General features: G+C 33.5%; 1 protein-coding gene across 2 annotated transcripts; it reads right to left on the bottom strand.

The window, feature by feature from the left end:
* Positions 1 to 4,068: 4,068 nt before the first annotated feature.
* Positions 4,069 to 14,601, bottom strand: STX2 (syntaxin 2). Of its 2 annotated transcripts, XM_009694972.1 has the most exons (10): positions 14,533 to 14,600; positions 13,932 to 14,031; positions 12,396 to 12,470; positions 11,381 to 11,454; positions 11,069 to 11,177; positions 9,253 to 9,326; positions 9,005 to 9,142; positions 7,476 to 7,586; positions 5,995 to 6,122; positions 4,274 to 4,561 (listed from the first exon to the last, which is right to left on the bottom strand). In XM_009694972.1, exons 1-9 carry the CDS (start codon positions 14,551 to 14,553, stop codon positions 6,039 to 6,041), a joined length of 786 nt encoding a protein of 261 aa, XP_009693274.1. In that variant the 5' UTR covers positions 14,554 to 14,600; the 3' UTR covers positions 4,274 to 4,561; positions 5,995 to 6,038. The 2 variants fall into 2 exon arrangements, with proteins under 2 accessions (XP_009693275.1, XP_009693274.1); XM_009694973.1 differs by lacking the exon at positions 5,995 to 6,122 and having other exon boundaries at positions 4,069 to 4,561; positions 14,533 to 14,601.
* Positions 14,602 to 14,819: the final 218 nt, after the last annotated feature.

Here is a 14,819-nt window from a genome sequence, read left to right as displayed (position 1 = left end):
TGTTACGTAAACAGCACCTCCGTTGAGTCCGTATTCACTCTGACATACTCTCTAAATGGCACTGCACTCCATGTTACTTTAATGTTGTCCTGCTCAAATTACTTTCAATGGGCTGACCGCATAGTCTCATGTTCTCTCTAAAGTATGGGTATAGGAAATATAATTTTCTATGCAAAGTAATCCTTGTTTTCTTCCCAACCCACAAAGTCTGCTACATACTGTTAGCTATTTTTATCATAACTTAGCCATTTTCTAAGAACTATTTATACTCTTGAACATAAAAATCCTTCTTTCCCCCTATTTGCAGTAAAATGGATTCAAATGCAGTCAATGAAAGCAATCATTTTTACAATACATCAACACAACTATTTTATAATTACTTACCATTTCTATATATTTCCCTTTGTAAAACCTTTGTTCCAGAAGTACTTTTGATCTTCAGAACCTAGTTCGAGTGCTTATAAAATGCTTTTTATTCCAGAATGCTCTTTTGTAAGGGCTTTACTACTGGCAGCAGGAGTTAGCATGTTTGACAGAGGTAGCTAAAAGAGGCTGCAAATGGCACCACATAACTGAGCAGCCAATTACTGTACATGACAGGAAAGACTGAGCTCGTTCACAGGTGCACAGGCTGACCCACTGACTGCAGGACCAGGAAGAATGCCATGGTTATTTTCAGAAGTTGCATACAAGCCACATGAACGCATCAAAACAAATTTAACTTTGGGTAACTTAAGTCTTTAAACCCCCATTCACCCACCACCCAAAAAAACCCCAAAACCACCCATATCCAAACTGTTCTCTCAAAACTAACATTAAGTAGAACTGTTTGAAAGGGTGCGGTTTTTAGAATATCATTTTTATGCAGAAAAACATCCTTCCTCATAGGCAGCTGTTCCTTCACTTCCCTTTATCTTTTAAATTTATCAGGCTTGTATTCATCAACAGTCACATAGTGCTACGCTAAACAAATCATTGCCTAAAAAAGTCTGTTCTGTATTTTACACTACAGAGCAAGGAGAAGCAGAATAAAGAGATTAGTTTTTGAAACAGCTTTAGTTCATTCTATTGAGTTAATTTAAGTTCAGATTTGGTGCATTTTCCACAGGTGGTGTGGCACCGCTGTGAGAAGCGGCAGATACCTGCACTTACAAATAATCTGAGCATTTTGGTTGTACAGATCTTTGTAAGAACAGCCATTTAACATTTTCCCTATGGTAAGATTTTACTTTCTTTGTTTGCCTTTATGGGCAAGTTTGCCTTATTAATTGCTAAGTTCAGCATTCCCACTCCTATCCAGTTTTCCCAGTACCACAAAGAAATATCAAATGAAGCATAACTGCTCAATTATTTTACAGTTAGGCATAAGTCAGCCCATTTCCAAGTGCTTTGGTATTAACTCTGCATGCACGTCCTCATTGGTGTTAGACTGTTACAAAAGTTACAACAATTTCTTTCTGTACAAAGACTGCACTGACTCAAATGAAAGCAAATGAAACCTTGGGCATTCTTACTTCAATTTCTCCAAAAAAGCCCCCACATAAGAAGCAGAGCACAACCAACCTTTCCTGTTATACAGTACCATACTGACACCTGTATTGCATTTGCTAGAGCATCAACCATATGAAATGCTTACGTACCTCAATATGTGATATTCAGAGGAGGAAAATGAGGGAGAAGATGCACAGGAAGGAGACAGATGAGTACTAGGCCCCATGCTGTGCAGTGCAGGTGGCAGCTCTTCCTTCCCACCTCCCATGGCCATCAGCTCCGAGCAGGCTGCTTGCTCCTGTTTGCCACTGCTGCGGGAGCTGCAGGCAAGAGGCAGGGATGCTCAGAGAGCTGCCTGCAGCTGAAATGATCCAGGGTACCAAGAGAAGACAGGTAGAGCATCGCCACTCAGGTAACACCACTCAATGCTGCCCCAGCAAAACGCTGCTGGAGTGGCAATCTAAACTAAGTTTAAACATCGGGATGGTGGGAATGACTCCAGTTATGGCCTGTAAATCAGAACTCTGAATCTATTCCAGAAGTTCTAATTCTGGAGTAGGCAGGTAAGAGGAAGTTATTTTAAGTCTGCACTGTGAAAGATGCACTTTTATGAGGATTTTTTGAGAATACTTGAATAGCTTTATTAAAATAAATAATCCCCACATTTTTCAAGTTTAATATTAAAGCAAAATTCCATGGGCACAGTTTAAATTAATAAATCCCATTAATGTCTTTATAATTATCTCTACACCTACTTTGATCATCTCTACACCTTTTTTGCTAAAAAGTTTCAGGAAATATACCCCTTTACTCTAAGACCTAAGTATCAGTTGTTTGACATACATCATTGCAAAAACATACCGGCCTTATTCAAACATTTACTGGAAATATTCACAAAGGTCATAATAATATCATGAATATAAAAATAGCCACAAGATACTTGCTTAGATAAATTTATTAGTGCATAGGTTAGAGATTTACTCCCCTCCAATATTAACAGAAAAAAAGAGGTTCATGTGAACAACAAGCTTTGTTTTGTTTTAAAATAAAAATCATTCAGGCAGCTATATAACAAGTAAAAACTATGGAGTGGCCTATTAAAATTTCTGGTCTTGATGGGCAAATTTTAGCATTATAAATAAAAAAATTTCAACACAGTGGGTTCTTGAGGGTCATTTTAGGTAACCAGCTGTTAGACAGCAGAACTGATTTCCTGCCCCAAATCTAATTTGTGTATCTGTATAAATAATATTTACTGATAAAAATCTAGAAAATAGAATAAAAATAATTTTTACCTAGAACAAGTACTAAGGCAACCAATCTTTCCTTAGTTTGCATGTAAACTTCCTAACAAACATGAGTGAGTGTTCTGGACTTAGAGGTAAAGAAATTTGTTCATTAATGAAGCCGAAAATTTTTGAGCGACTTCTTTATGGCTGACTTGCAAAAAGATCAACAATAATTTTTTTTTTTTTCTTAAAACATGTTTGACATCTGAATAGCTCCAGCACATTCACAGTATATTCGGACAGCAAAGCAGGAATATTCATACATACAATACAAATTGTAAACTTTGCTGAATTTCATTAAGTCAGACTGAATTATAGTTTACTGAGTAACTTTGATCTCAGACACTTTAAACAAAACATAAGTTTAAGGACTCTAACCCTTTAGGACTGAGTTATTGCAGTTAGCATCATAGCTGAATACCTGGAAATATTGACAAGTGTAGTTTTAGACTGTGTTTAAAAAGGCACACATTATACTTTCCTCTAATTCTCTTAGAGTGTAAATATATCTACATATCTACATGAATATCCTTAAACAATGAGAAGTCAAAAATTCAAGTTACAAGTATTTTACACACAAAATACAAAAATAACCTGTAACATTAAATGCAGTTATTTGCTTACATTTGAAGTCTTTCAAGCTTTCAAGTCTTGTAAGCTACCATTATAACAGGTTATGTATACACTAAAACACTTCATATATGTTATATAAGATATATATTTCATAACAAATCAGTGTCTTAGTTCATATTACGTTTCAGACTTTTCTGAGGGAGTTTAACCCTATGTGCTATATTCACACATCAACATTAGCAAGCTTCTGCATAAGAAATCTTGGCTTGGCTTTATAGAGAAAAAGTGTGATTTTTGTCATATTCATATGAACAATAAGGCTAAATGGATCCATCAGTTTCCTTTGCACAACGATTATTTGTAAAATTATCTGCTCAAGTTCATATTCAGTGTGCTTCATTACTGCATTCTTTTACCAGAAATGTTGCAACTAACTTTTTATTATAGAGGCAAGGTAATATTTAAAGCAATTAACCTTAGTGATACTGAAAGAAAAATTAAAAAAGCTGGAACGTGTAAAAAAAGCTTTTTTTTTTTCTTCTCAAGTGTAATGCAATAGGCAGACAGTTAAATAAGTAGTCTTTTCAGGATAAAATATTTTAGCAGTTGTTGGAGAAAAAATTTAAGTATAAAGCTTAGATAGATTAAGGTGACTAAATAATTAATACACTTAAAGACAAGGCTACATCTCAAAAATGTTCACAAGAGTGCTAACAAAAGCAGCACTGGTAAGGTACTAAAATTCGTGATTAGAATTATATTAGCAATAGGAAAAAAAGCCAAACAGTCGAAACTCAATAGTTTCTCAACCCCGTATTTAAAAGGTTTGTAACACTGAGATATGAAAAAAAAAAAAAACACAACCCTTCTGTTACTTTAGTTCAAAACAATTAAGAGCAAGTTTCAGTCTTACAAATGTATAGTTCATGATGAAAATCCATACATTCCCCAATACATTCTGATCTTCATTTATGAGTAAACATTAAAAGTGATTTTGTTTTCATTTTTAACTATTAGTGATAGGTCACCATCATGGAACAGTGTAAGGCATCATTTCTTAAAAAAGGTTTGGTTTTACTGAAGATCTATTTTGGAGTTTCTGAAGGTTCGTAACTCTTGGAATGTGCTTGCTATGATAACGTTGTTGCTAGGATAATTCCAAGTATCAGAAGCAATACAGTTACACATATAATTATGAACATCAATTTCTGCAAGAAAGAGAGAAAAGTTGATATTGAAATACCTTGTCAGATACAGAACTGTTTAAATACATGCATAGCCACAGAAAATTAGTAATACTGATAACTAATCTAAGTGTTTGGATTTTCTTTCTAAAAAATATTTACTGCTATGATTTCCTATTGTTAGTCTTTCTTTTCTAACACACATGTAACCATAGTTACAAGACAGAGCTATCTGTGTAACATTTCTGGGTTTTGCTTCACAGAATAATTGTTATTACTCATACTCAGCTTCTGTAAATATCATTACATATAGAAACAGATGCAATAGTGAACATTGACTTATCAAGGTCAAGTCTAAGTGCAGTAACATTGCTTACTGCCACCCTCCTTGGATAAATATTTGTAGTCTGCTCAAACCTTAACAATTGCGCACTTAGTGGAATTCAATAAAACGTCAGTAAAAACATTGTGTAGGTAATAGCTCAGAAGAGCTGCAAGACAAGGCAAAAAAAAGGAGATGGGTTCTATGTAAATGCATCAAAGACTCACATTAGGTCAGTTATTTCTGACTATAAGCAATGATGCAGTAAGTCTTGTTATTTGCCCATAAACCAAAGCTGAGAAGAAACTGTAACATCAAAACTAAAAACTTCAATATTAAAAGCGTTAGCACAGAAAACTGAATTCCTGATTAGCTGTCTGAAATGACATTCTGCTTCTAGCGCTTCGTATATAGTTTGAAGATATTGCATGTAGAAAGTTGAGTTTCTATTGGACTCAGAAGAGTTAACTGCTGTTTTTTTCTTAGGCTGGCTAGGTGTTATCTTGACAAGAAACGGTAGATTAATGCAGCAAAAATCTGAAGATTGAAAGAATTCTCAAATTTAGTCCTAAAATTCCAGTTGGAACCTTTGCAGACTTCCTTTTACAAACACACTGTTATTTCTAACTGTTTCATTTAGTCTAGTATTAATCAACAGCTTTGATGTAAGTAATTTTAGGATGCTCTGCAAGGCCTAATAGCCACCTTCATGGTTGTAGACATCTACTCTTATGAAAGCTCTACTTAAAACCATAGAAAATCCCATTTGATAAAGTTCCAAGTGTAACTAGTATTCCATATCTTAGCGCAGATTGTTTGCTGATGTCAACTTTCAGTATAAAAAAAAATAATTCAAAGGACTGCAACACAGTAACTGGATTTTTTGGCCTCATTTCCTTCTTTGTTTACAAGTCTTATATAGTGATTGTATTCTGCAAATTTGGCAGTCTACCACTAGATGTCAGTTTTCAATATTCACATGCATAGCACTTTTATAGTATGCAGAGATGGAGAACATCCACCAATGCATCTCAAGCCTACCCCCCAATATTAACTGTGGAGATATTAAGGGTTAGTAGAACTATACAAGTTACCAGAGTAAAACAAGAGCAAAATTAGTTGATTAGTTACTTACTGCCACACTGGCAGGAAGTCATGCATGCTGAGGTTATCCAAGCATCACCGAATACCAACAGACAAACCAATAATTAGACCAATTATGGCAATTAACACCAATGACACAATGATAATTATCCACATTTTCTGTCAAAAAACAAGGTATTATTATTTTAATATTAAGCACATTAAGACTTGCATTTATTTTCAATTTCTAAACAGTCAGTTTTAAAATTCACACTAGTTTTTATTAAAGCCTGCAATATTCCCAAATTGAGTTAAATTTATCTGTATACTCTTGCATGCCTAAGAATAAACATTTTTAAACAGTGTTTGCAGGTAAACTAGTGTGATAAATACCTATATAGTAGTCAAAGATGAAAAAAACACCATTTACAAATATGTTAAGTGGGCTCTTTTGACACTTCCTAAATAACTTTTGAAAAACGTAACAGGCGTGTTATCTATATGTAGATATCTGTCTATCTATATAAAGATATATTATTCCCTCAAATCCAACTCACCATAAAAAGCCTCACAAAATTGCACAGCATCTCAAAAGAGGAAATTATAATGTCAGAGGAATACTTCATTCACTCTGCAATCATACAGTTACAAAATAAAAAATAAATTACTTAATAGTTTGATTTCAGAATACATTATTTGGTTTTCTGATGGGAAGAAAGATATTGAAACAAAAAACAAGTTTCCATGCCAATGGAAAATGCCTGAACATTACTTTGAACTCAATTCTTCCACAAAATTGAGTGCCTTGTTTAATGTCACACCCTTTCCAGAGGGAAGATCCCCCTAATCTAGTACTTTTACAAAAGTACAAAAGTAATTACCTGATTACAGCTGGAATTCTAAAAAGGCAAGCCTGTTTCAGGTAAAACTAGTAATCTTATTTTTCTTGCTAGCATGGTGATTTTATAGCTATGAATCCAGGTAAGTTTACTGGTAATAAAGATCCAAAAACCTTTAATCTTATTTGGAATCTGAATAATTTAAAGTATTATGGTAGTTAAGAAAAAACCTTTGAATTTATCTACTAGGATGATATATCAATTCTTCTTTTGAGGCTTTTACACTCTGTAATGACTGTTTTTTTAAGCAGAAAATTGTGAACATAGCCTTAGCTCTGCATGAGTTGCTTATCTGTTTTTGTAGTACAAGATACTTCTGTTGTCTACTGGTAATATAAATTTTTAATATTAACTATAACAAATTACAAAACATTGCAAGTGTTTTGATTTCTTCTGGATTATAGGTTTTTTGTTTGTTTGTAGAGTCCTTTGGTAAATCTTCCTCTGTGTTACACTAATTTGTTACAAAATCTAATTTTAAACAACACAACTACAAAAGAGTAAAATGCATACATTAATTCTACCTTGAAGGACTGAATACAACAACAACAAAAAAATCAACTAAAATTGAAGGTGGCTTCATACTGTGCTAAGTTAATATACCAACTAGCACAATTACAGAAAGAAAGCATACCCTTCGTGCTTTACTTTGATATTTAACTGCCTTTTTTGTCTCTTCTTTTGCATGTTCCACATAATCCGATGCATTCATCACATTCTTTTCTATGTTGTTGATCATTTCACCCTTAAAATGAAATTTTGAAGAAAACTTTGTTGGAATCCATGAATCCTTGTTTAATGAACTTAAGAGAAGAAAGGCTATACAACATCAACGATTATTTTTAAAAAAGTAAATAAAGTACATATTAGTGGCTGACATTTTTTCTGCTTTGATGTGTAAAGGAAAAAGGGAATGAGAAGAAAAGGCTCAAAGTTCTAACCAAACAAATAACATTCATGGGCAGGACAGGCATATTTCTCCCTTTTGCAGGAACAAAGAAAGTTCAGTAACACCTAAAAACATACCTTTGAATGTGAGGTATGTTTTAACAGCCAAAACTAAAACTGACATACTAAAGAGACCAGAAATTGCTGACGTGCCTGGAAGTGGGAAAGGCTATTATTGACTATTTTGACACAAGGTTCAACAGTTATCCAAGAAAACGCACACATATAATAGCAACTTCAAAAGTTCCTCAGAATTGAGGGTTTAAAATGCCAAGACATAACAAATTCAAATCAATTATCATGAATGAAATTTGGTAATGAAATGGAGGATTGGTGAAAAATTACAGTAAGTCTATTACCTGTGTTTCTGTCCATCAGAAGAAATAATCAGCAGCAGTAAACAGCAAAGCATTAAAGAATGATGCACAAGTAACTTTTGTTAATTTCTAATTCAAAAGAAAACTGCTACCAATTTGCCTTAGCTATATATTTAATATTAAAGCAACACAGGACTTCTAGAACAAAACCCAATTAAAAAAAAAAATCCTTTTCAGGAAAGTTTATCTCCTGAACATTATTCTTTTCACTTTCCTGCATAAGTCAAATAATTTTAAGAACAGAAGTTAAATATTTTTGTTAGATAATTGATATGTAAAGACTACAAATAGCACAAATTTACGTACATGTCAAGACAAAGCTCGTGAATATGAGATGACTTGAGTGACTTGTCAAACCCTTTACATTTATGTTAGTTATAACAGCAATCATACTTTTGTATTATGTGCAACTTGCATACATCCTTGCTAACGCACATTTTATTCTACCACAGTAGTCCTTTATCATATCTGTGAGAATCCTAAAGTCCCAAGATATTAGCCAACATTCCAGGAGAGAGCTGTTCTTATTTAAACATGCAAAAAATATTTAAGCTTACTGCAATATAAGCATGCTGAAGAAAATATTAAGTATACCAACTGAAAAGAAAGTCTCTGCTTAGTTATTCATAGCATGTGCTACGAGTATATCTAGGGTGTACGTTTGTATAAAACAAAACAAAAAACCTTTAGTGATTAACTTTCATATATTCTAATCACAGTCAAAAAACACTAAGTCTGTGTTATCTGAATAAAAGCAATTGTTTCTGCATATCTCAAAGAGGAAGACTGGGGTAAAAAAATCCCACTTACGTAAATGTGTTTGATTTGGTTCATTTACCTGAGTCTCAACAAACATTGCCATGTCCATAAACATTTCATGTAGTTCCCGTATGCTAGATTCCAGTTTCATAATATCCTTGTGACGTGACTCAATTTCATTCAGAGCTTGCCTAGTTATTTGAGAGTCTGATATAATCTTTGGGAGAATGAAAAAAAGATATGGATATAAATAGGTATTTGCTGGCACACTTCTAAACAGCAGAAGCAGCAGAATAGAAGAGACATAACTGGACCAGAAATACATACATCAGAAGTGAAAATTGAAGGATTACCACTCTCTAACATTTCTTCCAGTTCCTCATCAGTGGTGGTCTTTCCAGCTAGGATAAAAACAACAGTACTTCACACAACATCACTTATTATTGAACATAAAATTTTACCATACCAGAAGGACGACAATTCAAAGAAAAATCTTGTATTGAGCATTTTTCAGGATAAAACAATATAGTGTTTAGCCATTACCAACTGCCATTTTGCATACAAAAAAACCCAGAAAATATTAAGTAATAGTCAGGAAACAAATGTAGATTCAAAGCTATGATGAAGAATTCCTGGTTGGTGGGGTTTTTTTGGGGGTTGTTTTTGTGTGTGTGTGTGTCTTGTTTGGGTTTTTTTTGTCAAATTAAAGAGTTCAATCAGAAACATTTACAATGTACATATGAACCTTGTTAACTGGCATGTTCTTCAGAAGGAAGAACTTGAGGTACAGAGTATTTATACAACATTCAATATTTACTTATTCCGTGTCACATTGGCACCCAATTTACTCGCTCCCCACCACTGTGTGGGCAATAAGATCTTTACATAAATTTGATTTTACCAACCCAGGATTACAGTTGTATTCCACATGGAGAAGATTATTACCCACAGCGTACCTTTACTTCTACTTTTCATAACACATCTAACAATTGATGTCATTTATTATTGCATGTTTAAGCAAACTGAATCCTATTGATCGCACTGGTATGACAAATGCAAGTGTTACACAATACATTAAAGTGATTTGTATTGTACAGTTTAAAAAAATTAAACCTCAAAGCCCTGTTCTTCCCATGTAAAATAAGTTGAATATCTGTAATAACTTAGATAATTCTGTTCTATCACATGAAAGTTATCATTTGAATGTTACTTTCTGATGTTATTACCCAAGAATCCTGCAAAACCTGCTTTAAAATTTTTAGTGCTGAGGAAAAGCTGAACGCTCTAATTGGGTCACAACAACATTAACTTAAAAGAACTTTGTCCTGAGGTATTAGGGTCCCTCCCCTCAAACGTATAGGTAAAGAAGAATTTAACTTGCCCGATAAACTTTACTGAAACGTTGAGTTGAACCATTAGCATGGGAGGCTACTGACAGATTTTAGAAGCACATGAAAAGCAAAGTCTTTTTATAATTTTCTGTTTGCATTTCCTATTTCAGGAATATATGTATTTGCTTTTACAGGAGATATTAAAAAAGGCTAATCTTAAGTACAAGATGTTATGGATTTTTTTAGATGCCTTCCAAGGTAGATGCTGCAATTCAGAGTAGAGTCAGGTACCTTTCTGAATACTCCTTGTAATAATGACAAAATAAGTCAAATGTGAGTCAAAAACTAGAGTATATGTAGTGGTAGCACTGATTTCACGTCAGCTGAATTTAACAAATGTTCTTTTTGACAAAAAACATAGCATAGCATGAAAAGACGTATTGTCCTGTTTAGCATAGTTTTGGAATGGCTTTTAACAACACTTGCTATCTTCAGAACACAGCTTTTCTTAATGTTTCGTTTAAAATTGCAACATTGGAAATAAATGAAACAAAGGAAAAAGATATTTTCTTTCATAATTTTCAACATAAAAGAAATTATTTAGCAAGTTTTCTCTACTTTCTTTACAGCTGTTCTGAAGAGTAGTATCAAAGAGTTTATGCCATGTGATAAAATTGTTTCTTTTCCCTCACATGTTTCAAGAAGATGTCCAAGATGTATGATGCTTTGTACCATCTTTAAGTAGTAAGATACAAGGGAGGTACTAACAACACAATTCATCTTTTTTAAAAAAGTGTATTCAGGTCACTTACTTATCTCTAATTGTCTCTGTATCCGACCTTTGCTGCGTTCACGAAAAAGAGTTTGGGTCTCGTTGTATTCCGTCATGACCTCCACAAACTTGTGAGCTAATACAGAGTGCTGTTTTTTGAGGATTTAAAAATGTGGAACAAAAACATTTATTTTTTTTTGATACAGCAAATACTACTGCACAACAACTGAAAGTGGTATTTACATTCCAACAAAACAGAACATGAAGTTCTGAAACTATTTCAGAAAATTGAAACTCACTAATAAGTTTAAAGAAAATAAGAGGATTCTAGTAAATCAGATAGTGATCATACCTGTGTTTTTCTTATCCTGAGGTCCACTGATGTCCTATTGGCATTTTCACCCTGATCAAAACTTTGTTCAATAGCTAAGAACAATACAAGAATGAGTCAACATTCAATATAATTATTTAATAGTGTAGCTCAGTTACTCTGTAAATACTATTAATTATTAATTTTTTCATGTACAGGCTCCCCATAGACATATTTAACATTTCAGGGAGATGACAGGGGTGGCAGTGATAGATATATAAATTTAAAATAATTCTGATAATTGGTACAGATCTTAAAACACAGTAACTACTTCAATACTCCTAACAGAGTCACACTGCCGTCTATTACTCTGGAAAAGCTTCAAAAGGTACAAGAAAACAGGCTGCTCTTACAGTTTAAACAATAAACGTCACACCCTAGTGTTTATGGAAAGATAAAAGCATATAGTAATTGTAATATAGTAACATTAAAATACTCAAAATATTTCAAAACCTACGCTAAATAATTGAGACATACTCACAGGGGAAAGTCCCAGCAAAATTAGCTAGTCTTAATTTAAAATACAATAGGTGCTCTAGAACAATTTCCTATGTACACACTTATGCATGAGACTGTCTTTTTGCAGTTAACGTTAATCTTCTTCCAAAACATCATGACCAAAAAATAGCATTTCAGTTGCAGAATACATTTCTATGCAGAGGAATTACTTTGCATTGTAATTTTCTAGGTTATTCCTGAAAGCAGGTAAGCTCTTTGTCCAGTTTCAAAAACTAGGCTGTGCTGAGACCTGGTATTTGTCAGGGGTGAAGCTTGCCAAGGAGGAATAAAGTAGAGGAGGATACTGTTACTGACACGAGCTGTATACTGGTTGGCAGGGAGGTGGTTCTCTCTCTTAAGAGCTGTGCAATACAATTTATGCATACATAATGCAGCTTTTAAAGTTTAGAAGTTCAGCTGCAATGCATTAAGTTTGTAACACTGCTACCATCCTAAATCATTTCAAGCAACAGTAGTTTTATTTCCCCTCACAACTTACCCTTTAACCTGGCTCGAATTTTATTAGCAATCTTCTTTATTTCCTCATTTAATTCTTCAAGTTCTTCCTTTGTTCCTTTAAAAGAAAAATTTTTTTTTTTAGAACTGTTAATGATTGATAATAGTAAGCCAGCAACCATCTACAACTCTACCTTTCAATCTCATAATTGTATTCAATACAACCATGTAGTTTATTATACTCCTAAGTACTTTAAATACAATTTTTAGAACAGCATACTATCAGATTCCTGCTTCTTATGACAGGCCCTGAAACTTGGAAAATGTTATTACCACATCACCAACTAAACCAGGTGATAAAATATTCCACATTTCTTCTTAACACAACACTGAGTAATATTCATTTGCTGGTCAAAATGAAAGTTCACTCAGGTCTATCAAGTGAAAATACAGATTTATCTCACTTTTTTTAGTTCTGTTGTTTAACATGGACTCGTTGCTTGTACCCTTATTAACATAACTGTACCATGCACTACCTATGTTTTTTTGAATACTATACAGAGTATTCATGAAGAACTTAGCTAGATCTGTTTTCTGATTCACTGAAGACACTAGATTCACAAGAGCATATGTTACTTACAAGCAATGTCATGTTCCTAGACAATTCAGATGCATTATTAAGCACAATTTTTATCACAAACACAAGCTAATAAAAGAGCTGAGACCACAGATTTTAAACATTCAGATGAACCCTTATTAAGTCTAAGATTCATTGACTGTATACGATCAAGACAAAAAGCAGTATGCAAAATCATTTGTAACAATATACACACATGCCCAACCATAAATAAAGAAAACAGGGGAAAAGAAAAACTAACATCCAAAGTTCAGTTTTCATCAAGAAGATAACTGTTAAGCTAGCATTGCAACATTCCACAATATCTCAGCATCTTTTCTTCCCTTTTCTTTAAACCCTGCCCATAAACTCCAGCATGCCTTGAATTAAGAAGTGCTGAGAATAGAGAAGGTTCCATGTTTCTGGGTAAGTTCCCTAAACATTTGAGTTCTCTGTTCAGAAAGCATATCTTCACTTTCAGCTTTGGGGTTATAGCCTCTAAAAATAGGGGTCCAGCATGGAACTTCTACTACTGCTAGAAGCAGCTGGCTCTAGTGTTAGACAGGATGTTGCCCCAACTGAAGAAGAAAAAGAAGATGATGGCTCTATTGTATGAGCTTCAGCTGACACCAACATTTTCACAAATTAAAAAAAATGCAAGTAGCCTCTAAGTTTCTGAAGCCACAATCAATTTCAAGATACCATATTAAACTGAGTTTTGGTCTAGCAAAGGTCTGGATGATGCAACAAATATTCTGAAAATGTATTTATTCAAATGAAACTAGAAAAGGTAAAAATGAGCAAATGAAAATATTAAATGGGGAAATATTTAAATAAATAAATAGTGTTACACTTTGCATTCTGAACACCTGAAGTTCTATTCCTATAGACAGATAAAACAAACAAAATTATTTCAGAATATCTAGGCATACATATCTGAAGTCTAAAAAAAGTGATACTCACTTCCTTCAGGATTTGGTGCTGACAGGATAATGCTGTGCTGCTTCTTCACTTCTTCCACATTTTGTGCTATTTTTGCTATATTATTTCTAAGTTCCTCAACCTAGAGGAAGAGAAATATGTCAATAAAACATTAGAATAAAACAGGGCAAAGATTCAAAAAAAACCCCAAACAAACAACTTTGGTAATAAAAACCGTATTTCATTGCAACGTTTGTAAGTATCTGACAGAAATCCCAGCAGAAGTGTTGACATTTAAACAGCTTGCACCTTTTTCTTTTTTAAAGAAAAATGGTATTCTTAATTGTAAATATATTCTGTATGGCCAGAAACTTAAGTGCTACTATTCTTAATAAAAAAATATTTTAAAATTCTATAAGCAAATTCCTTGTCGACAGGGAATTAAAAACACTTCTAAACAGTAAAGACAGAAAATACCCTGACATAAACAACCAAAAGCGTTACCAACATTTGATTTGGCATACCATTACAAAGCATGTTGGGGGGTGGGGGGTAGATGAACTGTTAAACCTAATTACAGAAATTAAAAGGCACAGAGAGAAAACTGTAAGTCTTTAAGGCATGTTGAAAACTATAACTCTACCTGTTGGAAAAAGTCATCCATGAAATGGTCTTTTTCAACAATAACTGTCTCCCCATCTTCGTTTCCTTTACACTGTAAAATACAACAAAACACATCTATGAAATAAAACTCAGGATACTGTTCTGAAATAACTACAACTTCTTCCACATTGCTACTGCATATATGTTTTTGTCAATAGTCTGGAAAGTCAAAAAAGTAAGTCTTCCTTTTCTGAGGGCTGTCATCTTAAAACAAATAAGCAGAGAGTCAAAGAAAGTCACTCGACTACCACAAAGTTATGAATGTTA

This window comes from Cariama cristata, unplaced genomic scaffold (genome assembly GCF_000690535.1).
Source record: "Cariama cristata isolate BGI_N322 unplaced genomic scaffold, ASM69053v1 scaffold842, whole genome shotgun sequence".
NCBI lineage: Eukaryota > Metazoa > Chordata > Aves > Cariamiformes > Cariamidae > Cariama > Cariama cristata.
This window is presented reverse-complemented; position numbering and strand designations above follow the sequence as displayed.